The 22,872-nt window shown below is 40.3% G+C and overlaps 1 protein-coding gene across 2 annotated transcripts in view; it reads right to left on the bottom strand.

The window, feature by feature from the left end:
* Window positions 1–22,210, bottom strand: part of RHOBTB3 (Rho related BTB domain containing 3) — a 53,621-nt gene extending 31,411 nt beyond the window's left edge. Inside the window, exons 1-5 of one of the 2 annotated variants that reach the window (XM_029216447.1) lie at window positions 21,793–22,210; window positions 21,387–21,612; window positions 13,277–13,463; window positions 4,162–4,316; window positions 995–1,106 (exon numbers count right to left, since the gene is read on the bottom strand). In XM_029216447.1, coding sequence (XP_029072280.1) covers window positions 995–1,106; window positions 4,162–4,316; window positions 13,277–13,463; window positions 21,387–21,612; window positions 21,793–21,794 — 682 coding nt within the window. In that variant the 5' untranslated portion in view covers window positions 21,795–22,210. The remainder of the gene's footprint in view (window positions 1–994; window positions 1,107–4,161; window positions 4,317–13,276; window positions 13,464–21,386; window positions 21,613–21,792) is intronic. The other variant, XM_029216448.1, reaches the window with a different exon arrangement.
* Window positions 22,211–22,872: the final 662 nt, after the last annotated feature.

Below are 22,872 nucleotides of genomic sequence, written 5' to 3'. Positions count from 1 at the left end.
TTGCTATCACAAAATTATGCAATAAATTCTGATAACAGGGCTTCCCTGGTGGCGCAGTGGTTGAGAGTCCGCCTGCCAATGCAGGGGATTCGGGTTCAAGCCCCGGTCTGGGAGGATCCCACATGCCGCGGAGCGGCTGGGCCCGTGAGCCATGGCCGCTGAGCCTGCGCCATCCGGCGCCTGTGCTCCGCAGCGGGAGAGGCCACAGCAGTGAGAGGCCCACGTACCGCAAAAAAAAAAAAAAATTCTGATAGCAGTTGATGTAATTTTATTTATTTTTAACTATTGTCTTCTAACCTTGTATTATGAACATTTTCAAACACACAAAAAAGTTGAAAGAATGATACAATTAGCACACATATATCTTGCCCTTAAATTCTATAATTATTAATATTTTGTCATTTTTGGCTTTATCTCTAGATTTTCTCTCTCCCTCTCTCACTCACAAACCATTTAAAAGTAAGTTGTAATCATCAGGATAGTTCAGTTCTAAATACTTTCACATTTATCTCCTAAAAAATAAGGACATTCTTCTATTAACCACAATACTATTATTGTACATAAGAAAATTAACAGTAATTCCATAATATCATCTAATTTCCTGTCCATATTGAAATTTTACCCAACTGTCCCAAGAACATCTTTTAGATGTTTTTATTGAACCAGGATCCACTCAAGTTTCATGCATTACATTTGGTTATTTCTCATTAGACTATAATCTAGAAGAGCTCTCTACCACACACACTATTTTTAAGAATACACAGGCTCAAGTTTTCAAGACAACAGTCCTCAAAATATGGTCCAGGTACCACCTGCTTCTGAATCATCTGGGAAGCTTATTTAAAAATCAGATTCAGGCTCCATCCCAGATTTACTGAATCAAAATGCCAAACGAGTCCCGAACACACTCAAAATTGAGAACAACTGCTATGACTTGTGAAATGATCTACAATAAATATCAACTGAATGTCTAGACATTGGCTAATAAATGCACCTGGTTGTTCAAGCTGAGGTGGTCTAATTCCGTGAAACGAGTTGCTCATTTTCCTTTTCTTCATTTTTTCACTTGTCTTCTGATTTAAAGCTTGAATCATAAAATACTCCAACTAAAACATGAATCAAATTTTAATTAAAGCTCCAACGAAATGATGTATCTGACATGATTATTTGTACCCCAAACTACATCTGCCAAGTGTTTTTAATGCCAGTACCAACTACATGTATGCTTTAGCAAACACTTTTAAACAATTTGTTTTATTAAAAAAAGACAAAAATCTTTCAAGTAGAACAGATTGTGCCTTGTCTAAACATAAATAAACTATCAATCAAGCAGGAACTGTATTTTCTCTTGAATAATCAAGAAAGCCAAGCAGTACAACTGTGTGACTGCCAATAACCATCTTGTGGGCAACCACAGCAACTAATACTAGAGAAATTCAAGGCAAGAACAGATCTGGCTCTATGCTACATATACCCATATCAACTAGGAAAGTTCACACGCACTCTACTTTTTTTCCTGAGTAAGTTACTTTGAAATACATCATTTATTTTATAAATTAAATATCTTAACCACATGCACTTACATAGCTCTAGGCGTATGAGGCCTGGGGCAAAAGTACAAATGGAGGTCCACATACCACATACCTAAATATTTAAGCATTGTAAATCAAGAAAATAAACTGTTATGTAAAATATATTCTATCCTCCTGCTTTGACCAGTATGTCATCATTAAAGCCTGGAAAGCCAGGCTCAGATTTAAATTCTTAGAGTCCTCGGAGTTTCATGCAGCATAGGGAGAGCTGGTCCCTAACTCCTGGGACCGAAACCCACCCCTCCTCTTCTCTCCCCCTCCTCCAACATACACCTGCTCACCTGAGGAGGCTGGTGCATACAGGCAGACATCCACACCTATACAACCAAGCTCCATCCACTGTCCCCTCCCCAACTCCTCATATGCAGTCACCCCTCAGCCACCATTCAGGACTAGGGGTGCAAACACCAGCCATGCAGTCCACCTTCAAGAGGACAGACCCAGGAAAGAGGCTTGTACAGATCTGGGAAATAGATTCAGAGCCAGCTGGTCAGAGAATTCTGGGGTCCTGGGTTTGGAAGCATGGTTACAGCACTGTTCCACAGAACTCTCTGCTTTGTTTTGATGGAAATGTCCTATAACATTGGTGCTAATCATCGGAACAGTAGCCACTAGCTACATGTAGCTGTAGAGTACCTGAAATGTAGATAGTTCACCTGAGGAACTGAATTATTTTTTAATTAATTTAAATATAAACAGCCACGTGTAGCTAGTGGCTACCACGTGGATGATGCAGGTCAGGAAGGGAGCTACTAGCTGTAGTGGGCACATCCCCATGGCTCCATCAACTCGTGCCCTATGGGAAGGGGTGCAACTGGAGGACGACCAGATAAGGCTTTCTAGAGCTCCACAGCACATGCCACCCTTGCCCAGGTCTGAGGCAAACACTGCACAGCTCTTCCTCCCCGACTCTTAAACACAAGATAGTAAAATGTTCCTTTCACTCTGACATTATCACTCCATCCATATTCCTGCAAACACCATTGTTTCTTACACTCAAGATCCCAGCTGTACTTTACTATTCAAGAGTCTAAAACGAGATCTTTCTCATCTTATTTTCATATTCTCATTAAGTCTTGAGTTAGCGAAAAAAGAAACCGCCAAGTTTTTCTCCTGAGTTCGACCACATCTTCAATTCTCATCATGCCTCCAACACTAGGTGTTAGGAACAAAGAGAAACAATGAGAGAAAAGAAGAGAAAGTGGGAGTTGGGAAATGGGAAGAGCGATCCTGAGAAGTTCAGGGTCAGGAACCTGGAAAGGGGAACCAGGAGACCAAAGGCCCCCAAGAGCTCCATCTTCTCCAACAAATGAAACCAGACTATCTTCCCCAACACACCCACAACTCCCTAGGAATTTCAGGGAAATGTAAAATTCTTAGAACTAGGATTTTTTTAAGCCACTACAATATAATCAGCTTGACAGAAAAATTATATTTCACCCCTCTTTACCTTTCTACCCACTGCTCATCACTAAACAAATAAGACAGAAGATTCTCACAGTCATTGATAACATCAATTGTGAGTGTATCTTCCTTAATGCTGTATTATTGTTTCTTTACATTACTGAATGAATAATAGCCATTTATATTTGACAGAAATCAGAACTATTACATTGGGTTCTTATTTTATCTTTGGTTCTTATTTGGAGTTGAGTAACTCTAGAACAAATGAAATTTCTCTGGTCATCTGTAGAAACCTCAACATTTCGACATGAATATATACAATGAATAGTCTGGCATACTGGATAAAGTACTTGATGAAGAGCTAGGGAACTGATGGAGAATCCAAAGTACTCCCGCTTAATGTAGGGTTTACTTTGGTTTAAGTCTCTTGTCAATGTTTACTAGATTTGTCTGTTGAAAGAAGTCACTCCTTAGAGGGTTGGAAAGAGAGTTCCAAAGTCAGTAGTGCTTAAATGATACAACTCCACAGGTATTCTCCAAGGGCCACGCAGTCCTAGTGTCGTAGGGTAGGCGCTGTGGGCTAAGGTGGGCCTCAAAATGCCTGCAGGACCCAATGGATGCCTCTGCAACAGAGCAACAGACCTTGGCTCCCCACTACCCGTCCAAAAAGAAGCCATTTGTACAAGTAGTTCCTCTGGATATTTTTTGAGCTACAGCAAAATCAGGAGTATGTGAAACCTTGCCGAAGCACACATAGTGAAGAAAAATCATTCTTCTCAAGTAGTAGACAGAAATGAAGGAGAACTTCCAGGCCCTGCTGGTTCAGGTTGCCAGGCTCATCAAGCTGTGTAAAGATTACTAAATCTTTTCACTAAAAGTGACAAAATGTCAGTTGCTAAACAGACATCACGGGTTTGTGTAAAGTGTCATCAAATGGAAAATTCAAATTATGTTAGACAACAGAAAATGTTTCATTTGGAGACAGAAGTAAACTTAGAGAGTTTTACTCTGACAAAACCTTTTTTGTATTTGCTCCCGTTTTATTTCACAAGGTTAAACACGAATCCTGCTTTTAAAACTAAAGTTCTAATTGATGCTATGGAAAACAGCTAAAGAGCCAACCTGACAAATGACTCTAATTTATGTGACTGGAATTTCCACTTACCACTCCTCCAAAATATTTTCCTATGTAGAAGTCATCAAGGCTGTGTAGTTCCAGATAGGTGGCTCCTAGTTCTTTAGCAAGTTGGATCCCTTCCGTTGTACTGACACAGCTCCCTCTGTCTGAGGTACACAGTGGGCATGTGCAAGGTAACTCTTCTGAGAAAATGAATATGAGGAACAAAGACTTTTGAAATTAAACATGAAAAGATGTACCTAGACAACCTGGACATTAAACAGCAAATTAAGAGCTCATGCCAGAATCACACTTCAGGGCCATTTAATATATCCACTATTCACTAGACTCTGAATAAGAAGTGTCAGTGATAACAGCAAGGTCCCTAAAATAAACAAGCTTTAAATGCAAGAAGAATGAATAGGACCTTAGAAAACAGAAGAATTTTTAAATAGGTGAATGAATATTACCAAGGCTATTATAGTAATTAGACCAATCAGATGGTAATGCCAGGCCTGCTTCCTTTTATACAACCTTGACATCCTGAATATCAATACAAAATCAACAACCTGACTGCCCACAGAAACCATGGATTGGCGCTTCTTTTTTTTGTAATAAACTTTAAATATATTCACTAAGTTTGAATAGATCTTATACTTTTATTTTAATAGAATCCTCAACTTGACCTCAACCTCTAAGGCTGCAAAATTGCGTCTTCGTAAATTTCATATGAAGTACATTCTTATTCATCCACACATTTCAATTATTGAACTCTAAAGCATTTGATTGCAGAGATCAAATCCAGTCACTTTTTATCTTCTGCTTCAAAATTAAAAAATTAAAAACTGAAGGAATAAAAAGTAATTACTCAAAATGTGAACTGTCCCAAGAGTCATGGCTGTACCACGTACAGATCTATGGCTGGGGAGGTTGTACATCAACCCATCTCTAAGGACACACCTTCATAATGCTAAAAATGTATGTTCAACTCCATATCCGTCAGCCAGCTTTGTTTTGTTTCATGCTACATTATCAGATATGTCATTGGTCAAAAGGCAGCCAAGTCAAAAGGGGGTAAATCCGTTTCTAAAAGAGCATGTTGTTGTAGGCTGGCTTCCCTGAGAAGCAGACTCTGAGATGGAGACTGATGTGCTGGAGGTTTACTGGGGGGTAATCTTGAGAACGTCATTTCTCAAGGGTGTAGGAAGCAGGTCTGGGCAGAGGAAGAATTTGAACTGCAATGCTGTTGCAACAGAGACCTGAGCCATTTGACAGGGGCCTCTGGAGCTTTGATGGCCCTTTAGAGTGGTTCTCCATACAAAGCTGGGCCTTTGTATCCCTACATCAGCCAGTAATTAAAGGAGGGCTGCCCTGTGGAGGGAGCAAAACCTTGGGCAAGCGGCTTCTATCAGCCCAGGGATAATGCCTGGAAAGGGACTCAGCTGTTCACCATCAGCGGCCTAAAGACCAGGTAACTGAGGGAGTAAGTACAGTGGTCCTGAAAGGGCATTTAGGCTACTCCCCACCACAGCATACACAACAAATGTCCTACCAATGAACTGCATAGAGATGGAGCAAATGTATGTACACATGGTGTGCACGCTAAGGATATTCAGTGCACGCGCATACTATACATGTAACATGCACGTGTGCACATACACATACAACTTAGATAATTTAGCTTCACTGAAAGCATTTTGAGCTCAGAAACCATGTATTCACATCCTCATTTTGCAGAGGAGGAAGCTGAAGCTCAGAGAGGTTAACTGACTTGTCCAACTCTCCTTGTGTGTTAGAGATGGAGAAACAATACAACTGTTACTTGCTCTACCTGATAAGGAGCCATCAAAAGATAAGATAAAAATTTAGTTTGAGTAAAAAATTATTAATTTCAAAGATGTGGTGATTTAAAAATGAAGCCTTGGTTTCTCTAAATTATACAACAAATCCTAATCTGAGTTCTTGCATTTACTTTTTCTAAGATCATTTTTGGTTCGGAACAAATAAAGTTACCAACACAAATTAGCCTATCTTGAAAAATAACACATTGGTATTTCACATTCTTTACAAAGCCTTCATAAACAGCGCCTTTGATTTTCTGAAGACAGAGATCTTATGACTACAAAGCTCTCCTTATGCTGATGGAATGGGGTGGGTAGGCAGATCATCTTATTAAACTTTATTTCTGGACAAAAATAAAGTCAGCAGTGTGTTGAGTGAAAAATTAAGAGAGCATAATGTAAAATAATGGCTAGGAAATAAACTTGGTTTCAGGGAAAATCCCGCTAGTGTCAGGTTTAACCCAGCTGAGCAGGGTTTTCCATTGTGTGTAGCCACAAGCGTCTTACCAACCTAGAAAGTGCCTCCTTATATCCAATCATTATATCTCCTCTATGTCACAGAAGACATTTTTTTTTTGTTCACTTGCACCCAAAAGGAAAAATGCCTAGTCATTACATATTAGGTAGGAGAATCAATAAAACATTATGGATTAAATAAACCTACATTTAGCATTTCATCAGGAACAATGAGAAGACCCAATATAATCTAAAATTGTGGTACCTTCTTCAGGACTCACTCCTATGAGCCTACCTCAGAGTCCTGGAACTTCAGAATCAGTGTTATTCTTCTAGTTAACACTGTAGTCTTTTATTTTTTTTCTTATATATTATCTTTCAAGGTGTTATCACAAAATGTCTATTATTTTTAAAAGCAAACACAATGTAACTCTGGAATTAAAATGAATGGCATCTCTTTCAAGGCAATGGATTTGAGAACCTATAGGGTGATTCTTACAGTCTTGCCAGTGCTTGAGATTCTTAGAAATCCTTTGAGGAATTCCGGCCTTGCAATGTACTAGGCACCGTCAGAGCTCCAAAAAGAAAAGATAGGATGCCCGCTTTCAGGAACTTAAGGCTATGAATACACCTTTGTCAAGTCTGGAGAAAAATTTCTACTCTAAAGATAGATTCAATATTTAGTAAAAGCCAAAAATTTATTCAGAGCCAAGTATTATGAAGACACACACACAGTCAAGCTTGTCAAAACACGTATAACAAAGGAAAGAGATGAGACTGATTGTGTTCGCCGAAGTTGTTCTTAAAGGAGCTGGAGAGAGGAGTTACCAGAACACCTAGCACAGTTCCACAGACTGCAAGGGAGTGGAGGAGGGAGGAGCGATACGTGTCCTTGAGTTGAAGAGACAGATTTAGCTTTGTAATGACTTTGTAATCACATTTTACAAGGTCAATTAATTTCATCCTGTAAGTGAAAATGATCTTTTCACTTCTGTATATCATTCATAAAGCCATTCATTCACTCACTGAACAAAGTGAGCACCTACCACACCTCAAATAGCGGGGATATAAAGATACACAGATAAATGAAACTCATGGTCAACTGAGCCAAGACAGATACGACTGCAGATAATTATAAGTACTGGGGCTTGCTTGGTGGTGCAGTGGTTAAGAATCTGCCTGCCAATGCAGGGGACATGGGTTCGAGCCCTGGTCCGGGAAGATCCTACAAGCCGCGGAGCAACTAAGCCCGTGCGCCACAACTACTGAGCCTGCCCTCTAGAGCCCACGAGCCACAACTACTGAGCCCACACGCCACAACTACTGAAGCCCATGCACCTAGAGCCTGAGCTCCGCAACAAGAGAAGGCACCAAATGCAAAGTCCAAGCACCACAACAAAGAGTAGCCCCCACTCGCCACAACTAGAGCCCACGTGAAGCAACAAAGACCCAACGCAGCCAAAAAAAAAAAAAAAACTAAAATAAAGGTGTACAAAATCACCATAGGAACGGAGGAGAAGAAATTAACTCTGCCTGGGGGATTGTGAAAGGCTTCACAGAAGAGGCAACGATTTAAAGGGTAAGGATGAATTCGCTATGCAGATATGACAGGGGTTGTGCAGAGGGCCGGTCCACTCAGAGCATGACACAGTATAGCACATGCTGAGGCCTGAAGGTGAGAAAAAAGGGAAGACATCGCTTCCACTTTCAAGAGAGCAAGCTAAGCCCACACTGCAATCTCCTCTCCCTGCCAAATCACAGAAATCATGAAATAATGAGGGGGAGGGGGAAGAGGTTGGAAGGAGAAAGGAAGGAAGGAAGCAAGGGATGGGGGAGGGAGAAAGAGAGAGGAGGAAGGGAGGTGTGCACATGCAGCAACATTCAAACATTAGGAGAGACTCTCATCAGCCCAGAAACTAGGAACACCTGAGGGGCTGCAGGCAGTACGCACAGGACGACCAAAGAGGGATGCTGAGGCTTGGAGGACAGGTGGGACCTCATGCACTGCAGCAACATGTAAGTGCTCATTGCCTCACGAAAGGGGTCGAGGAGGAGACCAAGGGCAAATGAGTGGAGGTTAGCTGGAGGACCCCAGCAGAAGTAGAGAGGCCCATGGGTCCTAGAGCAGGCCAAGCCTAAGATGAGCCTGGAACATCTGTGCCAGAAAGCAAGGAAGGACTCAAATTAATTGGAGAGAGCATGAAGAGGCTCCCTCTAGGCAAATTTGGGGTAACTGGAGTATCAGAAAGAATAATGAGAAGAATGGATTATAAAATACTGAATTTAAAAAACAAACCCATGGGGGCTTCCCTGGTGGTGCAGTGGTTGAGAGTCCGCCTGCTGATGCAGGGGACATGGGTTCGTGCCCCGGTCCGGGAAGATCCCACATGCCGCGGAGCGGCTGGGCCCGTGAGCCATGGCCGCTGAGCCTGCACGTCCGGAGCCTGTGCTCCACAATGGAAGAGGCCACAACAGTGAGAGGCCCACGTACCACAAAAAAAAAAAAAAAAAAAAAAAAAAAAATCCATGAATCATAGTGACTCTTAAAGAAAGATGTGGGAGCAGAGAAAAGGGAAAGCCCTATTTACAGAAGAATGCCAACTAATAAGTGTAGAAGGAATGATAAGAAATCACTATTTTGTAACCACAGTTATCACAACTGAAGGAATCATGCAAAATAATGGGCTTGGATTCTTTAAAAATGTCAAGAAAGATACCCCACCCCCCAAAAAAAGGCTGGGTGATTGGGAACTGTTCTGAATTAAAAGAGACCAGGGAGACTTGACAACTAAATGCAATGCATAGTTCTTAATTTCATCCTGGATTAAAAGAACAAAAAACAATAAAACCAGCTTTGAAATACGTGGAAAAATGTGAATATGGGTTATATTTTAAATAATAGTATAACAGGTAATAGTATATTTCTTGAGTGATGATTGCATTACGGTTAATAGGAAAATGGCTCTGTTCTTAGATGAGACATGCTTAATTAATCAGGATTGAAGAAATCCCATGATGTTTACAATTTACTCTTAAATGGTTCAAACAAAACAAAGTGTGTGTGTGTGTGTGTGTGTGTGTGTGTTTGTATTTGTAATTTCTGGAGTTCACTGTCCTATTCTTATCAAGTTTCTTAGATTTGAAATTTTGCAAATAAAAGTTAGAAAAAAAAAAGAAGAAAGTTTCTCAAGATTTTAAAGAATTGAGTACCATGATCTGACATATTCTAGAATGATTATTCTGAGAGGATTCATTTCAGAAAGAAGCCAAGCAGGAAAAGGAGGCCAGAGGCTGATTTACCAGGAAGCCTAAGTTTCAAGGCCCTTCCTTGTGGGCTGTTTCCAAAGCCTTGGGAGAAACCTAGGCATTAGATTCTTTCACATGACGTATGCTTTTTTAAAATCTGCAAAATAAGATATTCTGACTATGTCTGGTTAAGACATAAGTCTCTCTCCAGTCCAGCTCACTTCACCTTGCATCAGGCAGCTCTGGAGTAGCCACGGACATTTTTAGGATCCTGCTAAGGGGAATTTAAATTTAGGTTTAGCGAGATATTATTTGTGGTTTGTAGTCACTTCCTTGTAAGTGTTTGCGAGCTGTCTTGGTACATGAATGGCCTGCAGGAATGCTTCTTCCACCCACTGTGCAGACTAATTTGGCGTCACGACACAAAGAGGCAGAGCTGAAAGACAAACACAACAAAAACCGAAGTGCCCAGCATCACAAAGATATGGAGAGTGAAGAAATACGCTGGAAGAAAAACTATCATTCTCTTCTCCCTATAGAAAATCTCAAAAAGTGGTTATCATGTGAAGAACTGCAAAGACTGTGAGCACAAAAAACATAAGAACAGTTAAAGAAGTGTCAGGTTCTTTTTGTTCTTTTAATTGTTTTATTTATTTATTTATTTATGGCTGCATTGGGTCTTAGTTGCTGCGTGTGGGCTTTCTCTAGTTGTGGCAAGCGGGGGCTACTCTTCATTGCGGTGCACGGGCTTCTCATTGCCGTGGCTTCTCTTGTTGCAGAGCACGGGCTCTAGGTGCGCAGGCTTCAGTAGCTGTGGTTTGTGGCCTCAGTAGCTGTGGCTCACGGGCTCTAGAGTGCAGGCTCAGTAGTTGTGGCCCACGGGCTTAGTTGCTCCGTGATATGTGGGATCTCCCCAGACCAGGGCTCAAATCCGTGTCCCTTGCATTGGCAGGTGGATGCTTAACCACTGTGCCACCAGGGAGGCCCAGGTTTTTAAACAATAGAAACTTTTTTTAATGTCTGTGGTATTTGACAGCTTTTTCGGAGTAGTAATTTCTTGTGCTTTCTTTTCACATTCTAAATAAATATTCATTTGTATACATATATGTTTCTGTAATTTTGTAGTTTTTTTTCTTACAAAGGACCTCTAAAATTGTGTAAGTTTCAGATCCTGCAAATCTGGAACTGCCTCTTTAGACCAAAATGAAGGTCATTATGAGAGATAATTAAATGACTAGGAACTGAAATCCAGTGAAGATGATGAGAAAGCAATGAATTTTTTTTTGAATTTTTGAATTTTATTTATTTTTTATACAGCAGGCTCTTATTAGTTATCTATTTTATACATATTACTGTTTATATGTCTAGGGGTATGATTCTTGGCTTGGGTCCAAGAAAGCAATGAATTTGAGGTTAATTTAAAATATAAAATCAAAAGAGCTTCTTAGTCAACTGGATATGGGGAATAGGAACAGAAGTTGGGTTGGATGATTCTAGCTTGGGTGAATGGATAGGTTTGGCATCATTCACCAAGACAGGGAACTCAGTAGAAAGAGGAAGATGTCTGTGGAGACATGGGTCAATGGAGAGACTGGAGCCAGAAAAACAGTCTGGGTAATCACCAGTGTCTATACAGGGGAAGCTAGGGCAACAGATTAGCAGGTCCATGGTCACAGTAAATAGCAAGAGGTGAAGCTAAAGGATGGGACCCTGGGCAACAACTGCTGGATGTATTGATTTGGTATATGTGTGTAAGGGAGGATGAGGGTGCCAGGAAAGAAGAAAGAGAATTAGGACAAACAGGAAAGAAAGAGTAGCTTTATTAAGTGGAGGGAGAGGTGTATTTGAATAATTTCAAAGGGAGGATTGTTATTAAAATGTAAATTAAATTTGGCAATAGGCATATAACTGGCAGCCCTGAGTGAAAACCAACCCAGCATAATTGTGAAAGTCAAAGTCAGACTGTAGTGGACTGAAGAATGAATGGGAAGTCAGGAAGTGCACTCAGGAAGTGTGGATGACTTGTTCAAGAATCATGACCAGCAATAAAAAGAAAGTTAGGGAAGTAGAGGGGACATACGGTCAAAGAAGGGTCAGGCCTGCTTTATTCGTATCTACTAATACTAGACACATACCTACCACATGACCCAACAATCCTAATCCTAGGAAACTACCTAAGCATCACTAAAAGGAGAATACAGAAATAAATCATGGGGGACTTCCCTGGTGGCACAGTGATTAAGAATCTGCCTGCCAATGCAGGGGACACGGGTTCGAGCCCTGGTCTGGGAAGATCCCACATGCCGCGGAGCAACTAAGCCCATGCACCACAACTACCGAGCCTGCGCTCTAGAGCTCACGAGCCACAAACTACTGAAGCCCTCATGTCACAACTACTGAAGCCCATGCACCTAGAGCCTGTGCTCCACAACAAGAGAAGCCACCATAATGAGAAGCCCACACACCGCAATGAAGAGTAGCCCCCACTCTCCACAACTAGAGAAAGCCCACGCACAGCAACAAAGACCCAATGCAGCCAAAAATAAAAATAAATAAATAAATTAAAGGAAAGAGAGAAAGAAAGAAATCATGGCATATTCATACAATGGAATAATACACAGCAATAGAAAGAATGTATTACAGATAAGTTCAGCATGGATGAATCTCCAAAGTATCACGCTAACTGAAATTAGGCCAACACAAGACACTACATACTGTATAATTCCATCTGTATGAAGGTCAAGAATAGATAAAACTAATCTATGTTGTCAGAATCTAATCTATGAAGTCAGAATAGCAATTATCTCTGGGGAGGGGTGTTATCAACTGGGAAGAGGCATGAGAGGCTTCTGGAGTGAGGCAAATGTTCTAGATCTTGAGATATGTGATGGTTGCATAGCTGTATATATGTGCAAAAATGCATTAAACTGTGCTCTAAAATTAGTGAAGTCTAATGTCCTTTATTTTGCTATACTTCAATAAAAATGAAAAAATGAGTAAAAATGAAATTTTAAGACACATTCACTGAGGAAATAACCACTAAGAACTATAAAATACCACCAATTCAAAGTGGATTCTGAGTTGACCCTGAGATATCTGCCAACAGTATGCACAGAAGCAACTACTGAAATTGACTGAACCAAATTAACCCATCAGCTACGGAGTCAACAATCCTCTCTTAGGTGGTGTTGTCAGTGTATTCAGCTCACTCACTGCTACCTACCTAAAAATGCTGCTCCCAATCCCACATCCTTATGGGAACAATCTGTCCTTCCCAACTGAATAGTCCCTTAGATTGTCAAAAAGAGTTTTCCAGGGCTCAGGGTCAGCCTAATACCTCTCCTATATGAAAAAGAACACAATTACTGACTTCCTTCACTTCTATAGAACAGAAGTTTAAAAGACAAACTTGTACCCATCAGAATCACAGCAGTAGTTTGTGATACTTTCCTTTGATGTCCCATTATCATATCCAATGATGAAGAGATAACAGATTGCATTTAAACCCAGTCATCTTGCTTTCAAAAAAAAAAAACTGTACTAATCATTAATAAGCTTAATGCTATTCAAAATTAATATGGTACCTGCACTCTCATATAAAAGAAAAATTAAATACTTACCATTTTGTCTTGTACCAACAGCAGCAATGATTACTGGAACTGAATTTAATGCTCTTTTTATCACTGGAATATAATTATCCTTCACTTCGTGAAATGAAAACTTGTCATTTACGTTGTATTTGATCACAATGATGTCAGCACCTCCAATTAGATTTCGAGAGGTGTACCAATCACTGTCAAAAATGTCCTAAACCAAAATGTAAAGAGCAATCTTTAGTCTGCTTATCTTCAAATCCATCATGAAATAAACTGTAACATATTAGATTAACTTTTTTACTATATTTTAATTTTTGGAATTCATTTTTAAAATTTATTTTTAAAAAAGTAACTACGTAAAATTTAAAACATTTGAAGTCTATCAAGTCTTTATATTTTTTAATTTATTCATTTAGCCTGGACAACTACGTAGTGATAAAATAGAATCTAGAGAATTCCTGAGACTCTGATGAAATAAGCAACCTCTTTCAACACCTGTACTTAAAAATGAACACTTTGTTTTAAAATTATGCCACAAAACATTAGCCAGACTCATCAAGAAAAAATGGGATAAGACTCAAATCAATACAATTAGAAATGAAAAAGTAACAACTGACACTGCAGAAATACAAAGGATCATGAAAGATTACTACAAGCAGCTATATGCCAATAAAATGGACACCCTGTAAGAAACGGACAGGGGCTTCCCTGGTGGCGCAGTGGTTGAGAGTCCGCCTGCCGATGCAGGGGACTGGGAGGATCCCACATGCCGCGGAGTGGCTGGGCCCATGAGCCATGGCCACTGAGCCTGCGCAACCAGAGCCTATGTTCCGCAACGGGAGAGGCCACAACAGTGAGAGGCCCACGTATTGAAAAAAAAAAAAAAAAGAAATGGACAAATTCTTAGAAAAGCACAACCTTCCAAGACTGAACCAAGAAGAAATAGAAAATATAAACAGGCCAATCACAAGCACTGAAATTGAGACTGTGATTAAAAATCTCCCAACAAACAAAAGCCCAGGACCAGATGGCTTCACAGGCGACTTCTATCAAACACTTAGAGAAGAGCTAACACCTATCCTTCTCAAACTCTTCCAAAATATAGCAGAGGGAGGAACACTCCCAAACTCATTCTATGAAGCCACCATCACCCTGATACCAAAACCAGACAAAGATGTCACAAAAAAAGAAAACTACAGGCCAATATCACTGATAAACATACGTGCAAAAATACTAGCAAACAATCCAACAGCACATTAAAAGGATCATACACCATGATCAAGTGGGGTTTTTATTCCAGGAATGCAAGGATTATTCAATATATGCAAATCAATCAATGTGATAAACCATATTAACAAATTAAAGGATAAAAACCATATGATCATCTCAATAGATGCAGAAAAAGCTTTCAACAAAATTCAACACCCATTTATGATAAAAACCCTCCAGAAAGTAGGCATAGAGGGAACTTACCTCAACATAATACAGGCCATATGTGACAAATCCACAGCCAACATTGTTCTCAGAGGTGAAAAACTGAAACCATTTCCTCTAAGATCAGGAACAAGACAAGTTTGTCCACTCTCAGCACTATTATTCAACACAGTTTTGGAAGTTTTAGCCACAGCAATCAGAGAAGAAAAGAAATAAAAGGAATCCATATTGGAAAAGCAGAAGGAAAGCTGTCACTGTCTGCAGATGACATGATACTCTATGTAAAGAATCCCAAAGACGCTACCAGAAAACTATTAGAGCTAATCAATGAATTCTGTAAAGTAGCAGGACACAAAACTAATGCACAGAATTCTCTTGCATTCCTATACACTAAGGATGAAAAATCTGAAAGAGAAATTAAGGAAACACTCCCATTTACCACTGCAACAAAAAGAATAAAATACCTAGGAATAAACCTACCTAAGGAGACAAAAGACCTGTATGCAGAAAATTATAAGACACTGATGAAATAAATTAAAGATGATACAAACAGATCAAGAGATATTCCATGTTCTTGGATTGGAAGAATCAACAGTGTGAAAATGACTCTACTACCCAAAGCAATCTACAGATTCAATGCAATCCCTATCAAACTACCAAAGGCATTTTTCACAGAACTAGAACAAAAAATTACACAATTGTATGGAAACACAAAAGACCCCAAATAGCCAAAGCAATCTTGAGAAAGAAAACTGGAGCTGGAGGAATCAGGTTCCCGGGCTTCAGACTATGCTACAAAGCTACAGTAATCAAGACAGTGTGGTACTGGCATAAAAACAGAAATATAGATCAAGGGAACAGGATAGAAAGCCCAGAGATAAACCCACGCACATATGGCCACCTTATCTTTGATAAAGGAGGCAAGAATATACAATGGAGAAAAGACAGCCTCTTCAAAAAGTGGTGCTGGGAAAACTGGACAGCTACGTGTAAAAGAATGAAATTAGAACACTCCCTAACATCATACACAAAAATAAACTTAAAATGGATTAAAGATCTAAATGTAAGGTCAGACACTATAAAACTCTTAGAGGAAAACATAGGCAGAACACTCTATGACATAAATCACAACCAGATCCTTTTTGACCCACCTCCTAGAGAAATGGAAATAAAACCAAAAATAAACAAATGGGACCTAATGAAACTTAAAAGCTTTTGCACAGTAAAGAAAAACATAAACAAGATGAAAAGACAACCCTCTGAATGGGAGAAAATATTTGCAAATGAAGCAACTGACAAAGGATAAAAAATTCTCCAAAATTTACAAGCAGCTCATGCAGCTCAATATCAAAAAAACAAACAACCCAATCCAAAAAATGGGTGGAAGACCTAAATAGACATTTCTTCAAAGAAGATATACAGACTGCCAACAAACACATGAAAGGATGCTCAACATCACTAATCATTAGAGAAATGCGAATCAAAAATATAATGAGGTATCACCTCACACCAGTCAAAATGGCCATCGTCAAAAAATCTACAAACAGTAAATGCTGGAGAGGGTGTGGAGAAAAGGGAACCCTCTTGCACTGTTGGTGGAAATGTAAATTGATACAGCCACTACGGAGAACAGTATGAAGGTTCCTTAAAAAACTACAAATAGAACTACCATATGACCCAGCAATCCCACTACTGGGCATTTTTTTACTGAGAAAACCATAATTCAAAAAGAGTCATGTATCACAATGTTCATTGCAGAGCTATTTACAACAGCCAGGACATGGAAGCAACCTAAGTGTTCATGGACAGATGAATGAATAAAGATGTGGCACAGATATACAATGGAATATTACTCAGCCATAAAAGGAAACGAAATTGAGCTATCTGTAGTGAGGTGGATGGACCTAGAGTCTGTCATACAGAGTGAAGTAAGTCAGAAAGAGAAAAACAAGTACTGTATGCTAACACATATATATGGAATCTAAAAAAAAAAAAAGAAGAACTTAGGGGCAGGACAAAAATAAAGACACAGATGTAGAGAATGGACTTGACATGGGGAGGGGGAAGGGTAAGCTGGGACGAAGTGAAAGAGTGGCATGGACTTATATATACTACGAAATGTAAAACAGATAGCTAATGGGAAGCAGCCCCATAGCACAGGGAGATCAGCTCGGTGCTTTGTGACCACCTAGAGGGGTGGGATAGGGAGGGCAGGAGGGAGACGCAAGAGGGAGGAGATATGGAGATATATGTGTATGTATAGTGGATTCACTTTGTTATAAAGCAGAAACTAACACACCATTGTAAAGCAATTATACTCCAATAAAGACATTTAAAAAAAAATAACAATCCACTAGGACTAAGTACAAAAAATCAGAATGCTAGATTTATGCACATGAAGTAAAACATAAATAAAATACCATATACAAGAAAATAAAATAAAATTATGCCATAGCTTTATCACCCAATAGTTTCAAAAATTAACACTATGCATTAGATGCAAGAGCATCAATGTGAGTAAGGAAGCTTCAGAGGATTTTCTGTGACCCAGTTAGATAATGCAGGATTGTTCAGTCATTTAGATTGTATTGATAATACCCTGTGAATTCTGTGGAGTTCCATATATTTTATCCATATCTCAAAATTCATATATATTTTTCAACTTTATCCATTCTTTGGACAGTACTGCATATATATAGTGTGCATGTGAGGGGAACAAGGGGCGCGGAGGGGTATGCCTCCACAAAAAGATAGTGTGTATTATAAGATGATGTTAACATGGTAAGGAGTATATGTGCAATTCATGTATTTTGTTCATATCAATTAAAAATTCAGGATAAACCTTTCCAATTTTGAAATGTTTACTTTTGGACTACAGCTAATAATATTTATATTTAGAATTAGGGCCAAAAGTAATTTATTATGGACGCTATTCCTTAAAACTTTGCACCTTGATATTTTAAAAATAATTTTTCAAAGTTACTGTGTGAATAGTGGTATAAGAAAAATATCGTTATGTACCTTAATACCATTGCTAAATATGCATAAGTGGCTTCCTTCTCACATTCTGGTTAACTATTAATCATTATTTGTCCTTTCATGTGGCCTTTGGTATGTATTCCTAGGATGTAATAAAGCTAGATTAAGAAAATAGACAGCTAGATATGGCTAACAAGTCCAAAACTGTTGGGCTATGAAAGTCTGCACTTTGAAATATGAGTCCAAACCAGGGTTTGAATCAATTAGTTGTGACAGAGCTTTTATCCTGTTAGAAAATTCTGGAGAAGTGTCACAGCAATGCCCTTTTGCAGAGAGCTTCTTCTCACCAGTACACCGCCATGCCCCAGCAAAGTCTCTCCCAATTCCCTACACCCTCACAACCTGCCCATTTCCTACAAGTATATTCTGCATAACAAGAATTGCAGAATTTTTAGATATGAATACTTTACTGAGAGTAGGATGGACAGAGCCTTTTTAGAGGAAGATTTAAAAACCAAAATATAAAAACGCAAACTATGGGGATATAAACAGCAAAGGCAAAATTCTTGAACTTAGTGGAGGATGTAAGAGGAGGGAGAAGTGAATTGGGACACAGATCAAGAAAATGTGAAAGCTTCCCAGCAGAGCTCTATGCTAATTTCCAAATCCCAAACCACAAAACCCATTCAGTTCCAGCTGTATCTGTTACAGTATTCAAGCTCAAAGTAGATACGTACAACAGCGTATATAAATACAATAAAGAAAGAGGACAAAGTCAGATGAATGGGATGAACAAACTAAACTTAAGTGGGACCAATATCAAGCAGCCATTTAACTCTGAGAGAACAAATCAAAAGTAACTGCTCTCTGCATTCCAAATAGTTCAAAATTCCAGAGTTACTGGAGACGTGTAGAAAGAAAAAGGAGACATTTAAGGGAAAATGTCATGAGGAAATGGGTTTTGGCTTCATTAACTCTGTGGTACTGAGGATATAAATCTATAAATAATTTTATTTTTAATACAAATCAGAGCTTCAAACCCTGCCCAAGAAAAGTGTGCATATATTATCTCATTGCTTTTTATGGAATATTTTTGGTAAACAGGAAAAGATCTAGAAATGAAATAATAATATAACAAAAAAGGGTGGGTTTCAGAGACATACTAAACAATAAGCTACATGTAATGAATTTGAAGCACATTTATTTAAAAAGTGCCAAGTATATACGGCAAAGATCCAGAGTGAGGCTGCGGATATACAGAAGAAAACTAGGGAAGAGAAGCACAACTATCTCACTCTAACTCCAAGAAAACAATGCCACATTTCTTCTCAAACTGTCTCAAAGAGAAAATGCTCCACTGGTTTCTAGAAATATGAAGGAAATCAAATTCTCCCACCCCTTGTAAATCAGTTCCAGGATTTCCTCTAGGCAGTTATGCAACACAAGGCTTGGAGCCACATTTGGGGAATGGAACTCATCTTTTGAAAAATAATCTTAATTTTTACAGCAAAACAACAATTTTATTCTACTTGGTTGTGAGGCTGAATACAGCATCTACTAAGTACTAACACGGCTGCCTCTATGTACTTTGTTTGTGTGGAGATCTTGAATGATGTGTGGGCAAACTTTACTTTTGCTTCATTTAAGCAATACACGGATATACTAAAGTTGTGATAAACACTTTATTATTATCGTAGCTACCGCTTATTGATTACTTACTACATGCCCGTCTAGATGCTAAGAACTTTACACATACTAACTCATTTATTCTTCAGCACAGCTCTGGGAGGCAGGGATTATTATGTTTATTTTACACACAGAGAAAATAACGCTAAGAGAGGATGAGTGACTTTACCCAGCAACACAGCCACTAACTCACAAGGTAAGGATCTGAAATCAGGTCCTTTTGATATCAAAACCTGTGCTCTATCTGCTCTGCTATGTTTAATATTCTGATTCAGTACATGGCAAATACCAGCTGATGAATACAATCAACTTTCATATCTCTAACGGGCTTTTACTTACCACCAAGAGAAGAAAAGCACCTTATAAAGAGTAGCTCTACAAATGTATTCTACTATGTCTGAAGACCACTATAACCCAGAAAACTGTGCCTGGTTACAAACTCAATGTCTTAAAAAAGGCCAGAGTCTAACCAAACAAAAGGTGATTAAAATAAAACATAACAATAAACTTAAGACCAAAAAAATCCAGACTGTGAAGGCTTATTTCAATCGATTTGGAAGATTTCATTTACTACAATCCATGGGATCACAAGTATTTGCTTTTGCTAAACTAACAACATAAAAAGGAAAGAGTTCACTGCTCAAAGAAAAAGCAAGAAAGGTTATCCTAACATCCTAATTCAGCTTATTTTATTTTCCCTACATTTATTTACTCTATTCACTCAACATTTGTTCAACTGAGTGTAGAACCAATTAGTTTTTAGACTAAGATTTTTCACAATGAAATGACCAAAGTAGAAGAAGGGTTTCATTTGCTTGCATGGACTCCAGCCAGTAAGTTCTCTACCAATGCTTCCTATGATCAGCATCATCACTGTCATAATTAGGAATTTAATAGCATCCCTGTTATTGAAAAAGCCCATTTTTCATTTATTTTAGCCTATTAAATTTATTTTAGCTGAAAATTTATTTGGGCAAGTGATCTTTTCTTTCAGTAATATGGAAATTTGCATAAGAAATGTTTTTATGTACATTCTATACATTTCTTTGGAAAGGTGTATTAGTTCCCTATAGTCCCTAATTCGGTCTTCTTAAAGTGCAGTTTAAATGTAAATCTCACATAATGATATCTGTATTTTTTTAGACATTAAACTTTCTTCTGTTATAAAATATAATACTTAGCTGCAACATAAGTTTTATACTAGTAAAGAATCAGAAACTTTCGAGTAAGATTACATGAAAACATTCAAAACATGATGCTATTGTGTACTGAAAACATTTATACATGTCAGAGAGTAGATTTCTTCTTTTATCACTCAAGAATTAGACTAGCATTTATCAACTTCATTACGATTTCTTTCAATTATAGCAAATTTTAAAGCTTTTTCAAGTCCCAAAACAGTATTAGCAATATTTCTGATTTACAGGTCACTAAAAAGAAATGGCTAAATATATCAAGAATATCCGCATTATTAAAATTAAAAACACTAATTAAATTTTTTCAAAGGTGGATAGTGCTATAAAAGAATCGTTTAAAATTAATTCTCAGTCCCTGTCTTTCCCACCCCCTTTCCAGGGGTCCTATTTCTGAGCTGCCCCAGTGAAATGTATTTTTGCTGTGTTGAGCTTTCAGAAATCTTTATTTTTAGAACACTAATATTTTATATCACCCACAGGGTAGGCATGAAAAAACATTGCTGTCTGCTGGTGAAACTTAGTGACCTCGTCCCTTGGGGTTGGGACATTCAGTCAGCTGTCTACCAAGGGACAACCCACAGTCGTGAAGTGTACGCGTTAAGTGCTTCACATTCCCACTGGGGCTTTTTCCCTTCTAAGAGTGTTCTCTGACTAGACTGGCCCCTGCCCAATGAAACGAAGGACCAAAGATTTTCCCCCAATGTTTAAAAACTCTCCCCAGGTGACCCAGACGTCCTCATTCATGAAACGGGAAAAAGGGGGAGGAGAAAAAAAAAAGAGAGAAAGAAAGAAAAGGAAAGCTCCATCAGCCTCTGCACAGAGCAGCTGCGGGCCCTTACCCAGACGGGACAGTCGTGGACCACTAGCTTGACATTCCCAAACGCGCTGGCCTGATACTCGGTGAACACGGGACGCGCGACCGCACTGGTCGCGTTCAGCAACAAGCTGCTTTCGTCCCCTGAGACCAGCGGGCTTCTCCCCAGGTAAGTGCGGATGAGCCCCGACGGCCGATTGTCCTGGTGAAACGCGTCCCCCTCGTTCCCCAGCGCCACGATGTGAATGGACCTACACGGCAGAGACGGGGGAGAGGGGGAGAAAAGGCGCGTGGTCAGCGCGAGGCTCCCTTTCAGCCCAACAGGAAGTGCGGGGGGCAGCGCGCGGCGGGGGTGGGCACGAGCCCCTCGCCCAGGGGCGCACGGCACGCGCTGGGGTAGAGACAATGGCAGGACCGCGACGCCTACATACATGATCTCAAATCCAAGGGCAGGGCGGCGACTCGGAAAAAAGCGGCTCCTCACGGCTTCTAGGAGCCCGTCCGCGGCGTATCCACCCGCAATCAGCTCATGCCGGGCCGCGTCCCCCCTAGCGCGCCTCCCCCGCTGCGCGGCCGACGCAGAGCGGGCCCGCGCGAGCCAGCGAGCAAGCGAGCCACGGGGGCCGAGGGCGTGCGAGTCTGGCCGTGTGCGCGCGGCCAGCCAGTCAGGAAGTGCCAGGGAACATCCCGGCCGGCTGCGCCGCTCCCGCCTCCCCGGCGGCCGCCGAGCGTTGTCGGACGCCGTAACCCCGCTCCGCCGCTTTCCCTCGGCCGGGCAGCAGTCGCCTCCTCCGGCTGCTGCTGCTGCTGCCGCCGCCGCTCCTCCTCCTTCTGGCCCAGAGAGGGTAGGAGAAAAGCCGGGCCTCCGCCCCCTTGGCGGGCCGGGCGGGCGGGAGCAGCACGTGCCGGCCTTGGGGGTCGGGAGGACGAGGGGGCCGCGCTCCCCGCTGAGGCCCCGGAGCCCGGGCGGCGGCGGTCGGGTACAAAGGAGCGGCCCGCGCGCGGGGCGCCGCGGAATATAAATTAAATACGAAGCCCCAGCCCGAGAGCTCCCGATCGCCAATCCGCCTGCAGCAAGTTTGTTCAACTCGACAGGCTGTAACCAGAGCCGGGGAAAGGGGAGGGTGGGTCGATGAGGCCCCTGCTCCCTAAAGACTGGAAAAAAAAGGTGAGGGAAGCCAGCTTCCCTGGGAGTCCAGCTCGCTGGCCGCTCCAGCAGCCCCATTTTTTTTTTTTACCCCTCTTGGCCTTGACCGAAAAGTGTTTTAGCAAGTCTGCCGCTTTGTCATTTGTCAACATGTAGTACAGCTGTTTTCTAGAATCATACTTGTGAGGAAAAAAATAAAGGCAACATTCATCCTGGTGCAGAAAGGGTTCTTTGTTCACGCAGCAACTAATTCGCTAATATCGCTTCAGAAGGATTATTTACTATTTCAAGCTATATTCGGCATCTTTTACCAAAAACTTAAGGATTTTTTGCTTTTTTTTTTTAAGTGTTGAGGTTCTTATTA

Source organism: Monodon monoceros, unplaced genomic scaffold (assembly GCF_005190385.1).
Source record: "Monodon monoceros isolate NGI ecotype Baffin Bay Population unplaced genomic scaffold, NGI_Narwhal_1 Super_Scaffold_12, whole genome shotgun sequence".
NCBI lineage: Eukaryota > Metazoa > Chordata > Mammalia > Artiodactyla > Monodontidae > Monodon > Monodon monoceros.
This window is presented reverse-complemented; position numbering and strand designations above follow the sequence as displayed.